Consider the following 17669-nt stretch of genomic DNA (forward strand, 5'->3'; position numbering starts at 1 on the left):
GATAAAGAAAGCAGCGAAGTCTTCACAGGAGGGTGCCTCACGCCTAGTGCTGAGTGGTTGGGGTTGCTCCTTGGATTGTGAATTGATTAGCTCAAATAGTTTTCTCGGGCGGTTTTTTGCTTGGTCGAGTTGGAGGCTGAAGAAGTCTGATTTTGAGCGTTTTATTTTCCTGAAGTAGGCGTTTCTCTTTTTCTTCAGATCTTTTAGGTGCATTGCAGAGGGAGCTGATCTCCAGGTACGCTCTGCCATTCGCATGTCTCGTCTATCCTCATTGAGACTCCCGTCGTACCATGGTTTGGAGATTTTAGTAGAGACTCTTTTCAGCTCCATAGGTGCAGCCTCATTAATTATAGAGCTTATTTAATTATAGGCATATATTTATAAGCTTCATTTTGCAGCTGGACATCCACATCAGTCTGATACAATGGATTGAGCAAGGGGTGCTTTTTCACATTAATTAGGTGGGTGTGTGGTTTTGTGTTTCAGTTTTCAAATCTGAGAGTTCGATTGCCTTGGACAGGAGTTTGTAATAGTTGGATATTTCAACGTAGCAATTAATTAAGAATCCTATACCTTCTGTTGTACACTGAGTACTGGGTTTCAAAGGCCACCTCATAGCACTAGAGTTCAGCTTTGATGTGACCCAGCAAAGTGAGATTTGGAACTACTCTGTTTTATAGCACTTCATAACATGTTATTTTATGTGTGACAATCTTCCGCAGAGCGGTAATGCAGGAAAATGTATTATTCTAACACAAGATGTATGGCACTTGGCAGGGCCGCTGTACCTAAAACTAAATTAATTTGTTCTTGTGTAATGTAATGGATGCTCAAGTAAAGTACTACAATCCCTTTGTGTCACGTTCGCGCTATATAAAACTGCAATAAAAATAAATACTTTTTTAAAAGAAGAACCTTGCGCGTTTTGCACACTTCTGTTACTGGGCTATTCTTGGGTAATATTTGGGCTACATTTGGGTTAGAAAATGCTTTCAGTTTTCCACTTGTAGTCTGATTCTGGTTTTGAAAGTACATGGTGTGCATGTTAGAATGTTTTAATGAAATAGATGCGAAAGATATTTTAGTACTCATTTAAAGTATGTCCAAATATTACATTCTACATCACGAAGCATAATTTCTAGGACAACATAAACACCCTCATTTTGGTCCATTCTACAGGAGAAGTTTTAAGTTTACTAGTTGGATTCAATCAAGATGGCTACGGGAATGTCACACTCCTGTCATAAGTAAGAGTGTTAGTGCTCCAGTTATTCTTTAGAACACTGGGAGGCTGCAGTAGAACTCGGGGGGGGGGGGGGGGGGGAGGGGGGAATCAACTGAGAAGCTGCTTCTGGTGGAAGTACATGTTTTATTCAGAATGTCCGATTTTATTTTACATGGATGCGAAATATAGTATAAATTTACTGAAAATAGGCTCTCATTTTAGCTTCTAGACCACCTTCCATAACCTCTGAGAAAAGAAACATGGTTCATGAAATCGTAGCAGAGGGTCAGCATTTTTCACAGGGTAAAATCACATTAGAGTACACCACAATTCCTAAACTTAATATGGTACCACCAGCAAATTACTTATATTGTAACTAAATCTATTTTCACCCTCTATATGTGACCCTCAAACTCTGCCAATCAGTACAATGTATTTCAATGGGGTCCATGTCCCCGAGCCCTGTAGAGGCTGCCACAACAGGTTACTCATGTTATAGCCAGTCAGTCAAGTGGGAAGAGGTCCGTTTGGGACCACCCCCACCCATGCCCTTTGGGGTCTGGATTTGTTCACCCTTCCCCTTACATATTTCTTTTAATTCATATTCAGACACAGGGATCAAGTTCCCGAGTCTTGCACTGGCTGTCAAAACATTTTGTTCAGGTTCTAGTCAATCAGGATTCACCAGTCCCCTTTAAATTGGCCAGTCAGAGCATATCCGGACACCAACTGTCCAGCTTTCTATCAATTCTGAACCTTAATTTCTCAAAAACGACTGAAAAGATTTACACCAAATCACAAAAAGCACGCTGAACCGCCACATCTGGTGTAATTCAGTCCTAAAAAAAAGTCTATGGGAATTTTGTGTTTTGGGACAGCCCCTTTTTCTCAGCCTACGTCTAACAGATCACACCAAAACGTTCAATGAACAAACTAGACAAAATAAAGCACTTTTTTGGAAAGTTATGAGACGATTCATCAAACCACACCAAAAGGTATTAGCAGGCATTTCCTATGCAAACACAATCCCAACTATGCCCAGTGGCAACTGCCAGTGGTGTGTATATATAGATATATGCATTTATTTACACTGCTTAACCGGAGACCTCTTCCAAAGAGGTGTGTTGGGTGCATGTGAAACCACAGCGCTAAACGCTGCAGAGTGATTGCTATGAATAAGTTAAGTTTTCCATTTGCAGCATGTGTAGCTGCTAATAACAGGCTGTGCACTAGACTGACGGCAGCATTCAGACACCTAATTCAGTGGCTTGTAAGCACAGGAAGAAAAAGGTAGAATAGAGCATGAAGCAGTTTGCATGACCACCACTTCATCTCGGGCAGTTGTGTTTAGTAAAAGTATAAATGGAAGTTGAAGGCTAATAGTCCCTTAGTCAAAGTGATATGGGAATATTACCCAAAACCGCCACAGACATCCTCTTATTTTAAAACCAATGTATACCTCTCGGTTACAGAACTAAGCAGAATCTTAGTTTACGGGATATGCCCCAAACCCTACTTTTCTCTGACCGCTAAAACGTCTTCCCAACAATAAATCACCAAACCCTTATCCCCCAAATACTTACCTACAAAATATTATATATACCAGTAGCGTGTTCAAAGAGGCCCCGTTCCACTTTGGGCCGGAGCATCGCTGGCAATTTTGTGGACTTGACCAAGGATTTTGTAGCTCCGGCCCGCCTCTGACTGCGAGAGCTGGGATAGGGTTGTTTGCCAGGAGCAGCTCGACATGGTGCGAGGAGCCGGGAATCATTGTATCCTGACTCGCGGCCTGCCCTGTCCATGCAGGAGAGGTAGGAACGTCAGCGGAGGCCTGAGGGAGTCACCGGACACCATTCCCACACGGGATCTGCCACCGCAACAGCAATCACCTGTCTCCCCCCATGAATTCTAACATCGTAAAGTTATCCCCGTGCACTGCCTTCCAACCCTGGTGAACTGTGGGTGATGTAGTCAGGATTCTAAGACTACAGAAGGTGTACATAAACTAACAGGGGGCGGAGCTCCTCGACCAATGAGGGAGCAGAAGGAGACACTTAAGGTGGAAATGGAAAGGCGGCGCGTGTGTGGAGGCATCTGACGAGGCGAAGGGTCGCCGAAATGCATAATGCGACTCATGTTGTTAATGTACATATATTTCATAAAATAAAAAATTAGAAACACGCTGACCTGCGTGGCAATGGCATGTGTGGTAATGGCATGCAAGGTGGTGAATCAGCCGATGGATGGAAGCAGTGTTTAAGCTGATGAGTGTATTTCATCGCACCTCGTCAGCCACTAATCAAATGTCCTTGACGGACCATTCCTGACCGCATATGCTCACCCATTTTAGAATGGAACAACCCCTCAAAAAAGCCTACGGTCTCCACAGCAAACCCTAGCCTCCCTTCTTCCACCACAACACATACTTTGTTTTTCTGTTTACCTGGGTCTTGGAATCAGGCCTTAGCCAGGGTAGCTCCCCATTCCGCCTCAGCTCCGATAACCTGAAGTTGAGCTTGTGCGCCAGCATGATGGTAAGTGGCATACACTCTTCTGTCTCATCTGTCGCATACCCGAACATCAAACCCTGTCACATAGAAGGGAGCGGGATCATGAGAGGTAGGTGGAAAGTTACTAAAAGTAATACATTTTGTGTATACGACGTAGGCCTCCTCCTTACAGGACCTGCCAAGGAGGAATCCCTAGCCTAGCTAACTAACTAGCACCACTCCTTCTGCAAACAACAAAAATGCACAAGTTGTAAACATTTCTCTTGGTTTTAAGTGGCACACACTGAAGTGGAGGAAAGCACTAACTAGGTAGGCCCCATGCAAGATTCTCAGTTCTTTAGCACAAACTATTGTTTTTTTAAATTAACTTTTTATGGAAGGATTTATGCACGTGTGTGGCATGAGAAAATACTGATGAGTCATGATAAGAGGTAGTGATGGAAGCAGAATTATCGAGGAGTCAAATGCATTGTTAGCCAAGCCACAATATGGACATGCTGGTTTATAATCAGTGGGAATCGATGTGTCCAAGGCACGTTCTCTGAACTCAACACCTCCCCAGGGGGCACACTTGTGTTCAAATTTGGTAAAGAAAAACAGGAGATTGTGAGAGGATATACTTAGGAGCGATTGTACACGTCAACAAATAGCACAGTGAAGAGGAAGCAGAGAACAATTTGGCATGCTGAATTGCTGCAGCAACAAAAAAACTCAAATGTACTTAAAGTTTAGTAAAGTGCTAACTAGTACATTATAAATCAACTCTGAAAAAATCCGAAACAAAACATTAACGGAGAGATGCTTAATCAGCAAAACCCTGTTTGCCTCTTGAGTCAGAGCGTTATAAATAGCACGGCAACCTCTGGTACTCCACGGAAATATTTGGAGTGTACTTTGCAGTCAATTTACATTCCAAAGAGTATGTTACAGAAAAAAAATCGATCATAACTCTAAATTCCATCTAACTTAATTTCAATGCCCACCCTCGCCTCCCACCACCAAAACCTTATATTCATATTTAATTAAACTCATGTCACCCAAACAATTATATGGATAGCCAAACATGCAATTAAGAGAGACCTAAATAATGAATAGTTGCAGAGGTAAATAACCCGCTCCTCCCATGTTGGGCTACCAGCAAGTAGAGTGCAGTTGCACAGCACAAGGAAATTATAGGGAGACCGATGTGCACTGGGATCAGCCTCAGAATTACCAACTATGACTGTTGTTGTGTTAACGACTCTTTTTGCATTCTTGCTTTTTTTCCATGAGAAGAGAATGTAAACAAAAAAGATGGATGGGACTAGATCCTACATTCTGTCTATTGATATTCACGGTTTGTGTTTAAGCAACAAAAGTCACACACAAGCTGCATCAAGTTAAGACTGGATTTTAAGAATTAGTTTGGACATAAAGGATGCTGGTAAATGCAAGCTGTAGCTTTCAAGGTAATTTTGATGAGTTTGTTTACAAGAATACAGGCGATGGCGCAGCACAAGAGACACAACGACTAACGGAGGAGCAGCAACAGCTAGTACAATAGGGAAGCATGCACACCCAACCCTGCCCAAGAGCAGTCTACTGAGATTTCTAAAATTACCTGATCTCCAGCTCCCACGTCCTCCTCGTTGCGGTCCAGATGAACACCCTGTGCAATATCGGGCGACTGCTGTTCCAAAGCCACCAGGACATTACAGGTCTTGTAGTCAAAACCTGCTCAGAACAAGTGAGTGATGTCAAGACGTCTAGGCTGCACATGAGAGTTAGCGCGGGGAGCTTCAAAAGGGATGAGGGGGAGTGTACAAGGGTACTTTAGATATCCCCAAAGGGGAAACTGACAGTAAACACCAAGAAAATAAGCAATAACTAGATACCTTTGCTCTTGAGCACACAGATTTGCATGTTTGCCTGTTAATTATAGCATAAACAATGAACAGATAATCAAATTCCTTAGGATCACTTCCAGGCAGCAAGAAATTAACAGAAAAGGTGAAAAGAGAAATAGAGATTAAAAGGCAAGACTTTTAACCACATGAATACAAAATCCATGTGGATCTAAAAATGATACCACTTACAAGCACCTATGAACCCAATGGATCTTGGTCACAAACTCAGGGTCAACCCTGCATATTACCTAGAATTACAACTCGTCAGTTAGCACATAACGACTGTAACACAAGCTGGGGTCAGCTCTTGGAGTTTGGCCGGGGGTTAATATGTGGTTTTCTGCAAGTTTATTACAATTTGGCAGCAATATTTGCAAGCATTAATTTCTCTGTGATGAACCATGTACTAATTCCGTGCTCAGCCCATCTGTGACGCACTGCCCTTCTTACAGGGGCTAAGGACAGCAGCTTGAGCTCAAATAGCAATGTGTCTATGTTAGGGTTATCCATCCTCGCGTCTCTCCTACCTCCTCAATTGGCCTTAAACGCCCTGCATTTCACCAGCCACTTTCATTCAGGTTCAGGGATGCATTATTGGATGCCTAAAGAACAGCACTGCTCAGTTTCTCAAAGCAATAACTAGCCTGTAAAATACTGGGAATAAGCATACCATGCAAGTTAAAAACAAGCATTTGCAATGCAATAGGTCCCGCATTAGGAAAGTTTGAGCTATTGGTATTGTAAATGACACATTTTTTATTTATGTTTTGTTTTTGAAAATAGCGAAATTAATAGCTTTGTCATTTACAATGCCAATAGTTATAACTTTCGCAAATGTGACACCTATAGCATTTGTATGCAATATGTGTTGTATTTACGTGACTTACATGTATTGATATTACAAATAACAATGGCTTTTAATTTTTTTTCAATAATTAATACTTAAATAAAAGTTATTGTAATTTATAATGGCAATAGCTTAAAGTTTTGTAAATAACTTTTGTGAAGATTATGTTCAATGTATTTTATTGTGACCAAAATCCAAGAACAGAAGTGAACTATTAACATCTTTTTGTTACATTTGTAATAAAGTTTGAAACATTGAGAGAACATATTTGAACCAGGTGTTGTTGAATAGTTGCACAGATTGATGCTATGGTGGCGGGAAGTGATGTTGTGATGGCGAACGAGTGATGCTGTGGCGTTCAGTGATGCTGTAGTAGCGCATAGTGATGTTGTGGTGCCCCTGAGTGATGTTGTGGTGGTGCAGAGTGATGCTCTATGCTATGCTATGTTTTGTTTTGTTATGCTATGCTATGTTTTGCTATCCTATGCTTTGATTTGTTATCCTATGCTATGCTGTGTTTTGTTATTCTATGCCATGTTTTGTTATGCTATGCTATGTTTTGCTATGCTATGCTATGTTTTGCTATGCTATGCTTTGTTATGCTATGCTATGCTTTGTTATGCTATGCTATGCTTTGTTGTGTTTTATTATGCTATGCTTTGTTTTGCTATGCTATGTTTTGTTGTGCTATGCTGTTTTGTTTTGTTAGGCTATGCTATGTTGTGGTATGCTATGTTGTGCTATGCTTTGCAATGCTATGTTTTGTTATGTATGCTATGTTTTGTTGTGTTTTGTTATGCTATGCAATGTTTTGTTATGCTATGCAATGTTTTGTTATGCTATGCAATGTTTTGTTGTGCAATGTTTTGAGTTTTGTTATGCTATGCTATATTTTGTTGTGTTTTGCTTTGTTTTATGTTATGTTATGCTATGTTTTGTTATGCTCGGTTTTGTTGTGTTTTGTTATGCTATGCTTTGTTATACTATGCTATGTTTTGTGTTGCTACGCTCTGTTATGCTTTGTTTTGTTATGCTATGTTTTGTTATTCTATGTATTGTTATGCTATGTTTTGTTATGCTATGCTTTGTTGTGTTTTGCTATGCTATGTTTTGTTTAGCTACCCTAGGCTTTGTTTTGTTATGCTATGCTATGTTTTGCTATCCTATGCTTTTTTTGTTATGCTATGCTTTGTTGTGTTTTGCTATGCTATGTTTTGTTTAGCTATCCTAGGCTTTGTTGTGTTATGCTATGCTATGTTTTGCTATCCTATGCTTTTTTTCTATTATGCTATGCTGTGTTTTGTTATGGTATGCTATGTTTTGTTATGCTATGCTGGTGAGGGTGTGTGTGTGTGTGTGAGGGTGGGTGAGTGAGGGTGAGGGGGTGTGGGGGTGAGGGGGTGAGGGGGTGTGAGGGTGAGGGTGGGTGAGGGTGTGTGAGGGGGTGTAAGGGTGAGGGTGGGTGAGGGGGTGTGAGGGTGAGTGAGGGTGTGTGAGGGTGGGTGAGGGTGTGTGAGAGTGGGTGAGGGTGTGAGGGTGCGAGGGTGTGAGGGTGTGTGAGGGGGTGTGAGGGTGAGTGATGGTGTGTGAGGGTGAGAGGGTGTGAGGGTGTGTGAGGGTCCGAAGTAAATAGTGGCAGGGCAGACATCATAAGACAGAGAGAAGAGACTGAGTGGTGACTGCGTTGGTCAGTTTCAGAATCAGGAGGGGCAGAGTCAGCACAGTCTGCGAGGGATCAACGTGTCTAGAGGCAAAGCATAGCGGATGTAGCATTGAAGCTAGCAAGTCGAGAGTTTTCAAGCTGAGTTTCCCTAGAGAGATGGCAACACAGCAACAGTATTTGAGGAGCAAGGCTACTGTAAACAAGCACAGTAGGCTTTCACTTTCGTCCAGAAAAAAAAGAGAAAGGTGCAGAGAACGCAGAACAGAACACGGCTTCCCCACAAAATGGATGCAAAAAAAACAAGTGAACGAATATATTAAAAAAGTATTAACAATAAATAATGTCTTGCATTTTTTTGTCCTTTTAACGCTGGCAACTTTTATTTGCCTTAGAAAATATGTGATTGGCCTTTTAAGGAAGGGAACAATGGAAATGTGAAAGGGAAACAGTATAGAAGAAAAGTACGTGGACGGGGAATGAGAGAAATGTTTTGGGGTGTGGGAGAAGGTGTGCAAGGGTGTCAGGGGAACTGAATCAGGGAAAAGGTGGTAAGTGCAGGAGGACAAAAGTAGATAATGGAATGGGGAGCATGTGAATGAAAAGGGGGGCGGAGGCTTCCAAGGGAAATGAGGGTAAGTGAGTGAGAAAAAAGAACGAGGAACATGGCACTGCACTAAGGAGCATGCACTGCACGGCACCCTGCAATGCTGCATCTGGGGGCTGCTGGCCCTGCTGCCCGTCTGCTCCGGAGGCACTGAAGGTGAGTGTGAGTCGGAAGGGGTGCATGTCAGTTCAGCCAAGTACTTTGATTTGCAGGGGAGGGATGTGTAGGAGGAGTGAGAGGGGCCAGAAGGGTGAAAGGGAGGGAGTTTGGAAAAGGAGTGTTAGGCAGAAAGTGTGTGGGCCCAGGGAATGTGGGAGAGTAAGTTTGACAAGTCAAAGGATGAGTATTGGGGCAGAAAAATAAAAGGGAAATGAAGCGGGAGTGAAGTGTGAGTGAAAAGGAGAAGGCTGTTAGTGCAAGAAGTGCGCGTCTAGGATTGTATGAGAAGCAGGAGGTGTGAGAAAAGGTGTGAGGGGAAAGTAAATGCGTGGGATCCGCAAAGGCTTTGTGTTAAAGGGAACTGCTGACATAGGTCACAGGAGGATTTGCCAGTGTCTGCTTGGGCAGTGAGTGAGTGATCTGGTAAGAGGACAGTGGGAATGAGTGTGAAGGAACTGGTATGAACATTAGGGTGAAGTAAGTCTCTAATGATGGGACACTGAATGATAGTATACAACGGCAGTAGGAATCTGGTAACCGGACTGTGAGAGTAAATGTGAGGCTCCCAGTGAGAGGAAAGCGAGGTTGAGTTTTTTTTAATGAATGGGTGGAGAGTGAGGAATCTGGTGATTAGCTGGGAAGATGTGAGGGATCTGGTAAGAGGACATCGAGAGCTACTGCAAGGGTTCTGTTATGAAGGCAGTCAATTCAAGTGATCTTCTATTTTGCTATAAAAGTTCGAGCTCTGGTGAGTTGGCACGAGTGCTTATTGTGATGTAAAAAATACAGTGAAAATGAGGGATCTTAGAGTACACAGAGAGAGAGATCTGGGAGTTGTGACGCGATAACATTGAGCTATTAGGTAAACAGTGACAGTACTGAATTAAAACAAGCCCCGCCAGGGGCGCTAAGCATCCTGTGGCTTTGGGCAAACAACTTCATCTGCCTGCGCCTAACAAATATGAATGTGCTCGTGTAAAGCGCTATGAAACCTTTGGGTCGAACTTGAGCTGTATAATCGGCAAAAACACAAAAAAAGTTAGGGCGTCTTACATGAGCCGATCTGAGCGCGTGCAGAGGCGCCTTCATATGAAAGAGACATATTAATAAAGAGACACGGCCGCGTGGCCTTGAGACGCGCTCTGTGGTGGGGGAGGGGCAGTTGTGAGAGGCGCCATGAGGAAAGGCAGGAACAGCAGATGGACGCGTGTGCATGCGCACGTGCACTGAAGCTTGTAGCCACTGCCAGCCAGCAAACGTGGGTAGCACTTTTGAGCAGCCTTTGATGTGCGAGCGCGTGAATGGGAAGAGTGACCGTGGGAGGTGTGAGGGGAAGTGTGCAGGCGGGGGGCGGGGAGCGGAGCCTTTGAAGTGTGTGAGGCACTGAGAGACAAATGGTGGTTTGCGACGTAGCTGGTTTGTGAACGTGCACGGAGCACATGCACTCGTCGAAATCCGCCGCCTGGTTTAGCTTTCCTGATCCAACCCTATAATTCTCCCCTATCCATTCCTTGCGGAACAGGATAGGCAAAACCTAATGAAGGACAATCGGCACTGGAAATTCCAAAATGTCTGGTTTTCCTGTAATGCATAGAGTAAACACACGATGGCACCATTACTCCACGTATGCAAAATAACGAAGAACATGCATTCACTTCCCTTACGACCTGACATATGGTGACATTAACACAAAGAACCTATCTGCGACAGGACATTGCATGATAGTATGACCATTATTAGTATGCCAATAGACACCTAAGGCTGCCTGTAGTCAGACACCAAAAATGATGGCTAGTGTTTTTTTTTCTCCCACAGAAATGTATACAACTTAATCCAATTGGAGCGAACATGAACAATCTGGTGGAAATTTAGAAAGGCTTGGAAGAAAAAGTAAGTGTATGTTCAGGGGGCTTATTTTGTCATGATAACTATAACAATGTGAGGTTACAGTACCTTGAACCAACTGCGCAATGGGACAGTCAGTGCTTTACAAAGCTTCCAAATAAATACATTCACAGTGTTTTTTTAAATTGTGTTTTAAATGTGCATATTTTGTTTGTACTTTGCGTTTTATGTAAAATTCCGAACACTTTTGATGGTGTTTTAAATCCACATTTTCCAAAGGGACATGGGATGGGATGGGATGGGAGGGAGAGGCCCACCTAATAGCTCAATAGTCTAAGAAGAATGAACCTACCTTTTCCTGAATCGTCATAGCCAATGTGCTTGATAGTGTCTCGAACAACTCGCTGATAGTCCACTACGCCGCAGGAAGTGATCTCACCGCACAGCAGTACCATGCCCGTCTTGCACACGGTCTCTTAGGGGTGCACAATACCACAATAAAGTAGTGTTAGAGAGAGCTAGAGCACTGAAGCCAGTCACAAAAAAGACAGTTTGCTATGAATGGCAAATATATATGCATCAAGTTACAAAGTTGATCGTACACACCCTATTACTAAACGTTTAATTAGGCTGGCAACATGTGCATCATTCCATAATTTCACGTTAAGGGAAATTCCTGAAATTATAGAAATTTCCCAAAATTGCATATTTTTTCACAAGCGACTTATTCGCACCGAAAATATCTTGCCAAGAGACACAGACTTTGTTTTTTCGTTTTGCTTTAAACAGTCTTTTCTCAGTATCTTATTAGATTGTTTTAAACCTAAGTGTGTGCTTCAATGGAAATAATCGTGCAAGATACTGTCAGACCCTTTTTTTGCTCTAAAAGTGTAATTTCACAGGAACAAATCATGTAAATCCACGCACACTACCCTATTACACAGTTGACCCAGGTCAAGTAATTTGGAGGAAGAAGGTTTCCTGCTTTGTTTCCACAGTAAATCCCCTGCTGCTTTGGGGTACATCTCCTTATCCAGGGATAACTCATCTTGGGAACTAAACTGTTCATCTGAATTAATGACCCCCAATCATGAACTTAAAACATATCCTTCATCCTAATGTGACTACTTTGTATTCCATCATTGTTTAAAAGAAGAAAACAAGTTACTTACCTGTAACTTTAGTTCCCCAGTATTGGTAACTTTCATAGATTCCCATGCTTTGTATCATTCCCCGTCGTCGGAATGGGAGTCTCGGTAACAAAAATACCATAGCTGTAGGTACAAAAGACAATGGAAAAAGGCCTAGGCCTCATTCCCTGTTGTAGCATATCACCCTCTTTGTGTAAAAGAGACCAAACTTTGGCATCAGCCAATCAGAAGTGCCTCACCACTTAGAACCTTCCTGAAGGAACCTCAGAGCCTCAGATTTTCGTAGCCGTTGTGTACTTAGACACCATATCTGTTGTAGGCTGAGCTTTCCTTGGGGAGGTGGGTGGGCGCATGGGAATCTATGAAAGTTACCAATACTGGGGAACTAAAGTTACAGGTAAGTAACTTGTTTTCTTACCCCAGTATTGGAACTTTCATAGATTCCCATGCTTTGTATCAGAATAGCAAGCAGTCGGCAGATAATCACATTTTGCATCGCAAATCATAGCAATAGACAACATGACATTAGATACAAAATGTGAAAGATGGAAGGCGGGAAAGAAAGGAAAGCTCACCCTTAGTGGAAGAGGTTCCTCAGGACAGCCTGTCCTACTGCCGCATCATCTTGTTGCAGAGATTCCAAGCAGTAATGCTTGGTAAAGGTGTGAACGCTGCTCCAGGTAGCAGCTCTGCAAATATCCTTAATCTGCACCCCCGCGAAGAGGGCTGTCGAAGAAGCCACAGATCTTGTGTAATGTGCTCGGATCTTTCCAGTCAGAGGCTTCCCTGCAGCCTTGTGACAATGTAGAATGGCACTCGTGATCCATCTCGAGACACCCTGTTTGGAGAGCGGAAGGCCCTTACTAGGACCTCCGAAGGCCACAAATAGCTGAGAAGACTTTCGAAAACCTTTCGTCCGTTGCAAATAGAATTTCAAGCATCGCTGCACATCCAACGAATGCAATGCTTTTTCTGCTGGCGTTGAAGGTTGAGGGAAGAACGCCTTCAGAATGACTGGTTCGTTCAAGTGGAAATCCGAGGGAACCTTTGGCATGAACCTAGGATTAGTTCTCATGATCACAGTGTTTCTTTTGAATTGAAGGAAAGGCTCTTGGATGGTCAAAGCCTGTAATTCTCCAACACGCCGAGCCGCCGTGAGAGCAAGAAGGAGAGCCAATTTCCACGAAAGATATTTCATGTCAGAACGATGGACTGGTTCAAATGGACCCTTCATGAGTTGAGAGAGAACCAAATTCAAATGCCATGTAGGAGGGGGCGGTCTCACTGGTGGATAGACCCTGAACAAGCCCTTAAGAAATTGCTTGATTATCCTGGATGACCACAAGGAAGGACCGGATCCTGTCCTACTGAAGCGTGACAAAGCAGCCAAATGGACTTTAATTGATGAATGAGCCAGACCTGATTTGGCCAAGGACAGCAAGTAAGGTAGGATCTGATGAGGCTTGGATTTGAAAGGATCAATGCCTTGTCCCCTACACCAACAACAAAATCTTTCCACTTGAGGCGGTAAGTCCTGTTAGTTGAAGGAGCCCTTGCCTGAGACAGAACTTCCATAATCTCCTTAGACAAAGGCAGGTTCATAAACTCTCGCTGCTCAGGAGCCATGCAGTCAGGTGTAACGACTGTGGATCTGGGTGCCAGATTTGTCAGTCGGACATCGTGAGAAGATCCGGCAGAATTCTCAAAGGTAAGGGAGGAGCTATCGACAGCAGATGGAGCTTCGTGTACCAGAACTGCCTCGGCCAAGCCGGGGCTATCAGGATCATCCTGCACCGCTCCACCTTGATTTTCCTGATCAGTCGTGGTATCAGAGGAATGGGAGGAAAAGCGTAGACAAATGTCTTTGACCAAGCTATCGAAAGCGCATTTCCCAGTGAATGTTGATGGGGAAACCTGCTTGCGTAAGACCGGCATTTCTTGTTGGTCGGAGTGGCAAATAGATCGATGTCCGGCTTGCCCCAAAGGCTGAAGACTTGGTCCAAGATTCTCTGATTCAACTCCCATTCGTGGCTGACCGAGGGTGATCTGCTCAGTCTGTCGGCGTTTTCGTTTAGGACGACCGGCAAGTGTTCTGCGCGCAGTGACATCCTGTGAAGGATTGCCCATTCCCAGATCTGCTGAGCTTCCTACGACAATGGGCGCGATCTGGTTCCTCCCTCCTTGTTCACATAGTGCATGGCCGTGGTGTTGTCCGTCCTGATAAGCACTTGTGAACCTTCCAGGCGAGGAAGAAAAGCTTGTAGAGCCAATCGGATCGCCCTGAGTTCCAATAGGTTGATGTGGAGGCGTTTCTCCTGGGGTGACCAGTGACCGCTGACATGTAAGTCCTGCATCACTGCGCCCCAACCCTCCAACGACGCGTCCGTTGTTACCACATGTGGAGACGGGTCGTTTGCGAAGGATAGACTTTGGGACAAGTTGTTTTGATCTGTCCATCATAAGGCCGCTTCCTTCATCTCCGGAGTGACCGTCACCCTGTCCTCGAATGAACCGTGGACCTGTTTCCACTGATTGTCTAGTTGCTCCTGTAAAGGACGCATCTTTAGTCTGCAATGGGGAATTAGTGGATAACACGACGAGATTACTCCCAGCAGAGACTTGTAGCGGCGTACTGAAAGACACCTTTTTGCTTGTAAGTCCAGGGCCATGGTCTGTAACTTCTGCATCCTTTCCGAAGTAGGGAAGGCTCTGGAGAGCTTCGAATCCAAGATGGCCCCCAGGAAACGAGCCTTTCTGGACGGGACCAATACCGACTTCTCGATGTTCAGAGTGAGTCCCAAGTTCTGAAATAAATTGGTACAAGCCTGAACAGCCTTCAGTGCTGCTTCTCTGGATGGAGCTTTCAGTAACCAGTCGTCTAGATAGGGGAAGACTTGAAAGTGGTTGCTTCGCAGGAAAGCTGCAACTGGCGCCAGCACCTTTGTGAAAATCCTCGGGGCTGAGCGGAGTCCAAAGGGTAAAACCCTGAACTGGTAATGGCTCTTGGCTACTGTGAATCGCAGAAACCTTCTGTGTGCTGGGTGAACTGGAACGTGGAAATAGGCATCCTCGAGATCGAGCGTGGCCATGAAATCCCCCGGGTTGATAAGCCTCAAGATGTCCTGGAGAGACACCATCCGGAAGGACAGGGAGATGAGATAGGTGTTTAGCTCCCTGAGGTCTAAAATGGGGCGCACTTCTCTAGCGTCTTCCTCACCAGGAAGAACCTGGAATAAAATCCCTGACCCCTTTGGATTGAGGGAACAAGCTCTATCGCTCCCTTCCGGAGCATCTGTTGAACTTCGAGCCGAAGGAGACGCTGGTGTTTCGATGGAGTAGCTGCCGGGGGCTTGGGTGGAGGGACTTGCGTGAATTCCAAGGTATGCCCTTTCCGAATGATGTTGAGCACCCAACGGTCCGATGTTATTTTGGACCAGTTTTGAAGGTATTTGGTGACCCTGCCTCCAACTGATGATTTCCTGAAGGAGGGTCCAGTAGGAAGAGCCAGGAGGCCGCTATTGGCGTTTGGACGAATCCCGTCCACGACCCGCCTGCTTTCCTTTATTGTAAGGCCTGGAGTAGCTGGTAGCCTGGCCCTGTCGCTGTTGATAAGGCTGACGGTATTGTTGGGAACCTGAGCCCGTGGTGGAATAGCGCTGCTGTTGGAAGGATCCTCTGTAATAACCACCCCAGCCTCTGGATCCTTTGAAAGGAGACTTCCTGTATTGAAGGGTCCCCAAGGATCTGGCAGTCTCTGTGTCCTTTTTTATGTCCTGCAGGGTCTCGTCAATGAGTTTGCCGAACAATGCTTCCCCATCAAAGGGGAGATCCAAGACCTTGTTCTGGATCTCCGGCCGAAACCAAGTAGCCTTAAGCCATCCTTGGTGACGGAGTACTGCCGCTCCAGCCAACGAACGGAATGCAGTTGTTGCAATATCCATTGCACAGTCGATGATCTCCATCGATGTCGCCTCTCCCTCCAGTAAAATCTTCTTTGCCTCAGACGTAGATTCCGGAGGCAGGTGGTCAAGGTACGGGGCCACATCGCACCAGAGCTGGCGGTCGTACCTACCCAGGATCGCTAGGGCATTAGCCGCTCTCACCAGCAAACTTGCCATAGATGAGAATCTCTTTCCCACGTTATCTAACCTCCGCCCTTCCTTGTCCGGTGGAGTTGTTAGTGGGGCAGAAGGGTTACGCGATTTCCTCTGCGCCGCCTGCGAGATCACAGAGTCCGGCCTTGGGTGACCTGTTAAGGCCCCAGGAGCATCATCTGTAGCCTTGTATTTTTTATCTAGGCGCGGTAGCACTGGGACCACCGTCGCTGGGTGTTTCATAGCTTTTATGCCTTCTTTCCATAGGTGATCCACAATAGGTATGGACCTAGTAGTTTTCCGAAAGGGTTCCTTAAAATCATATAAGAAACAATCTTCAGTGACTTTAGGCATGGCTAATTTAAATCTTGCAGCAGCTCTCTCCATCAGCCAATGGAAGCCCCCAATATCCGCTGGCGGGGAGTCCGCCGGGTCCGGAACTGGAGATGCAGGACGCTCAATGACATATTCATCATATTCCGTATCGGGGTTAGAGAGATGATCAGACTGCTGGTCCTCATCCGAGGAATCATCATCATCATCATCATCATTATGGCCCTCTTGCAGTCCCGAGGAATCCTGCTGGAAGGACGATTGAGGGTGAGGTGAAGCTTGAGCCGGAAAATCACGTGTCAAAATGGAGCCGGAGCCCCTGCAGGCCTGTTAGGCGTTGACGGTACTGGAAGAGGCCTACATGCCTTAGATTTATAGTCTTGCAGCATCTTATGCAGATCTTGAAGGAAAGATGCTGGTATTGTAACCATTTCCTGTTCAGCTTGCTGCTGCTGCAGCTGAAGTTGACCAACCTGCCCGTGGCCGTATTCGCCCTCTGAGTCAGTGTCTTGGCATTTGACTAAAAGCTGGGAGGGACTATTGGCATAGCTGTAAGTATCCTGTTCATCCTCCTCTGACTCTTCCTCCTGAAGGAGCATAGTCGGCATCAGGGAAGATACACTCGTTGGAGACGTAATTTCCGGTGTGATCCGCGTCACCGACATGGTAACCCTCTTTTCTGTGGATAGTATTGTTGGTTCTGTCGTCGACGGTTGTATCCGCGTCGTCGACGATGAAACCGTCGACCTGCCAGCTGTTGTCATTGTAACTGTAGAAGTCGTCGACGCTCTCGTCGACGAGACGGTCGTCATCGACGACACCATAGTAGTATCCGTCGTCGACAGGACCTTCGTCGACGGGACTTTCGTCGTCGACGGAACCTTCGTCGTCGACGGGACTTTGGTCGTCGACGGGACTTTCGTCGTCGACGGGACCTTAGACGTCGCCGGAACCTTCGACGTCGACAGGACCTTCGTCGTCGACGAATCCTTCGTCGACACCTTCGTCGCCAGTACCTTCGTCGTCGGCTTCGATTTCTCCGTAGATGATGAGGACCCCGCCGTTGACGGTTGCTCTCCTGTCGACGGTGTCTTCGACGACGATAGACCTGATTTTGGTGATTTCGTCATCGAGGACTTTGAAGTCCTCTCAGAAGACTGGGTTGAAGGTGTTCTGAAGGCTGTAGCAGTCTTCTCACCTGTAGAAGGCGTGGATGGTCCTGCCCTCTCCTTTACACTTTTGTGAGGAGATTTGATGGGACCCTGGCTCTCAGACTCACTGGGGGTCTCTTTTGAGGCCTTTGAAGATCTTTCCAAAGAAGGCGAAGGGGAACCCCTACCCCTTTTCACTGA

The 17669-nt window shown here is 45.2% G+C and overlaps 1 protein-coding gene across 1 annotated transcript in view; it reads right to left on the minus strand.

Moving 5' to 3' along the window:
* Positions 1-17669, minus strand: part of LOC144754670 (S-adenosylmethionine synthase) — a 135675-nt gene that overhangs the window by 55455 nt on the left and 62551 nt on the right. The window contains exons 3-5 of the mRNA XM_078642756.1: positions 11092-11214; positions 5336-5448; positions 3669-3812 (exon numbers count right to left, since the gene is read on the minus strand). Of these exons, the coding sequence (XP_078498882.1) occupies positions 3669-3812; positions 5336-5448; positions 11092-11214 (380 nt within the window). The remainder of the gene's footprint in view (positions 1-3668; positions 3813-5335; positions 5449-11091; positions 11215-17669) is intronic.

The sequence above is a fragment of the Lissotriton helveticus genome, chromosome 5_1 (assembly GCF_964261635.1).
Source record: "Lissotriton helveticus chromosome 5_1, aLisHel1.1, whole genome shotgun sequence".
NCBI lineage: Eukaryota > Metazoa > Chordata > Amphibia > Caudata > Salamandridae > Lissotriton > Lissotriton helveticus.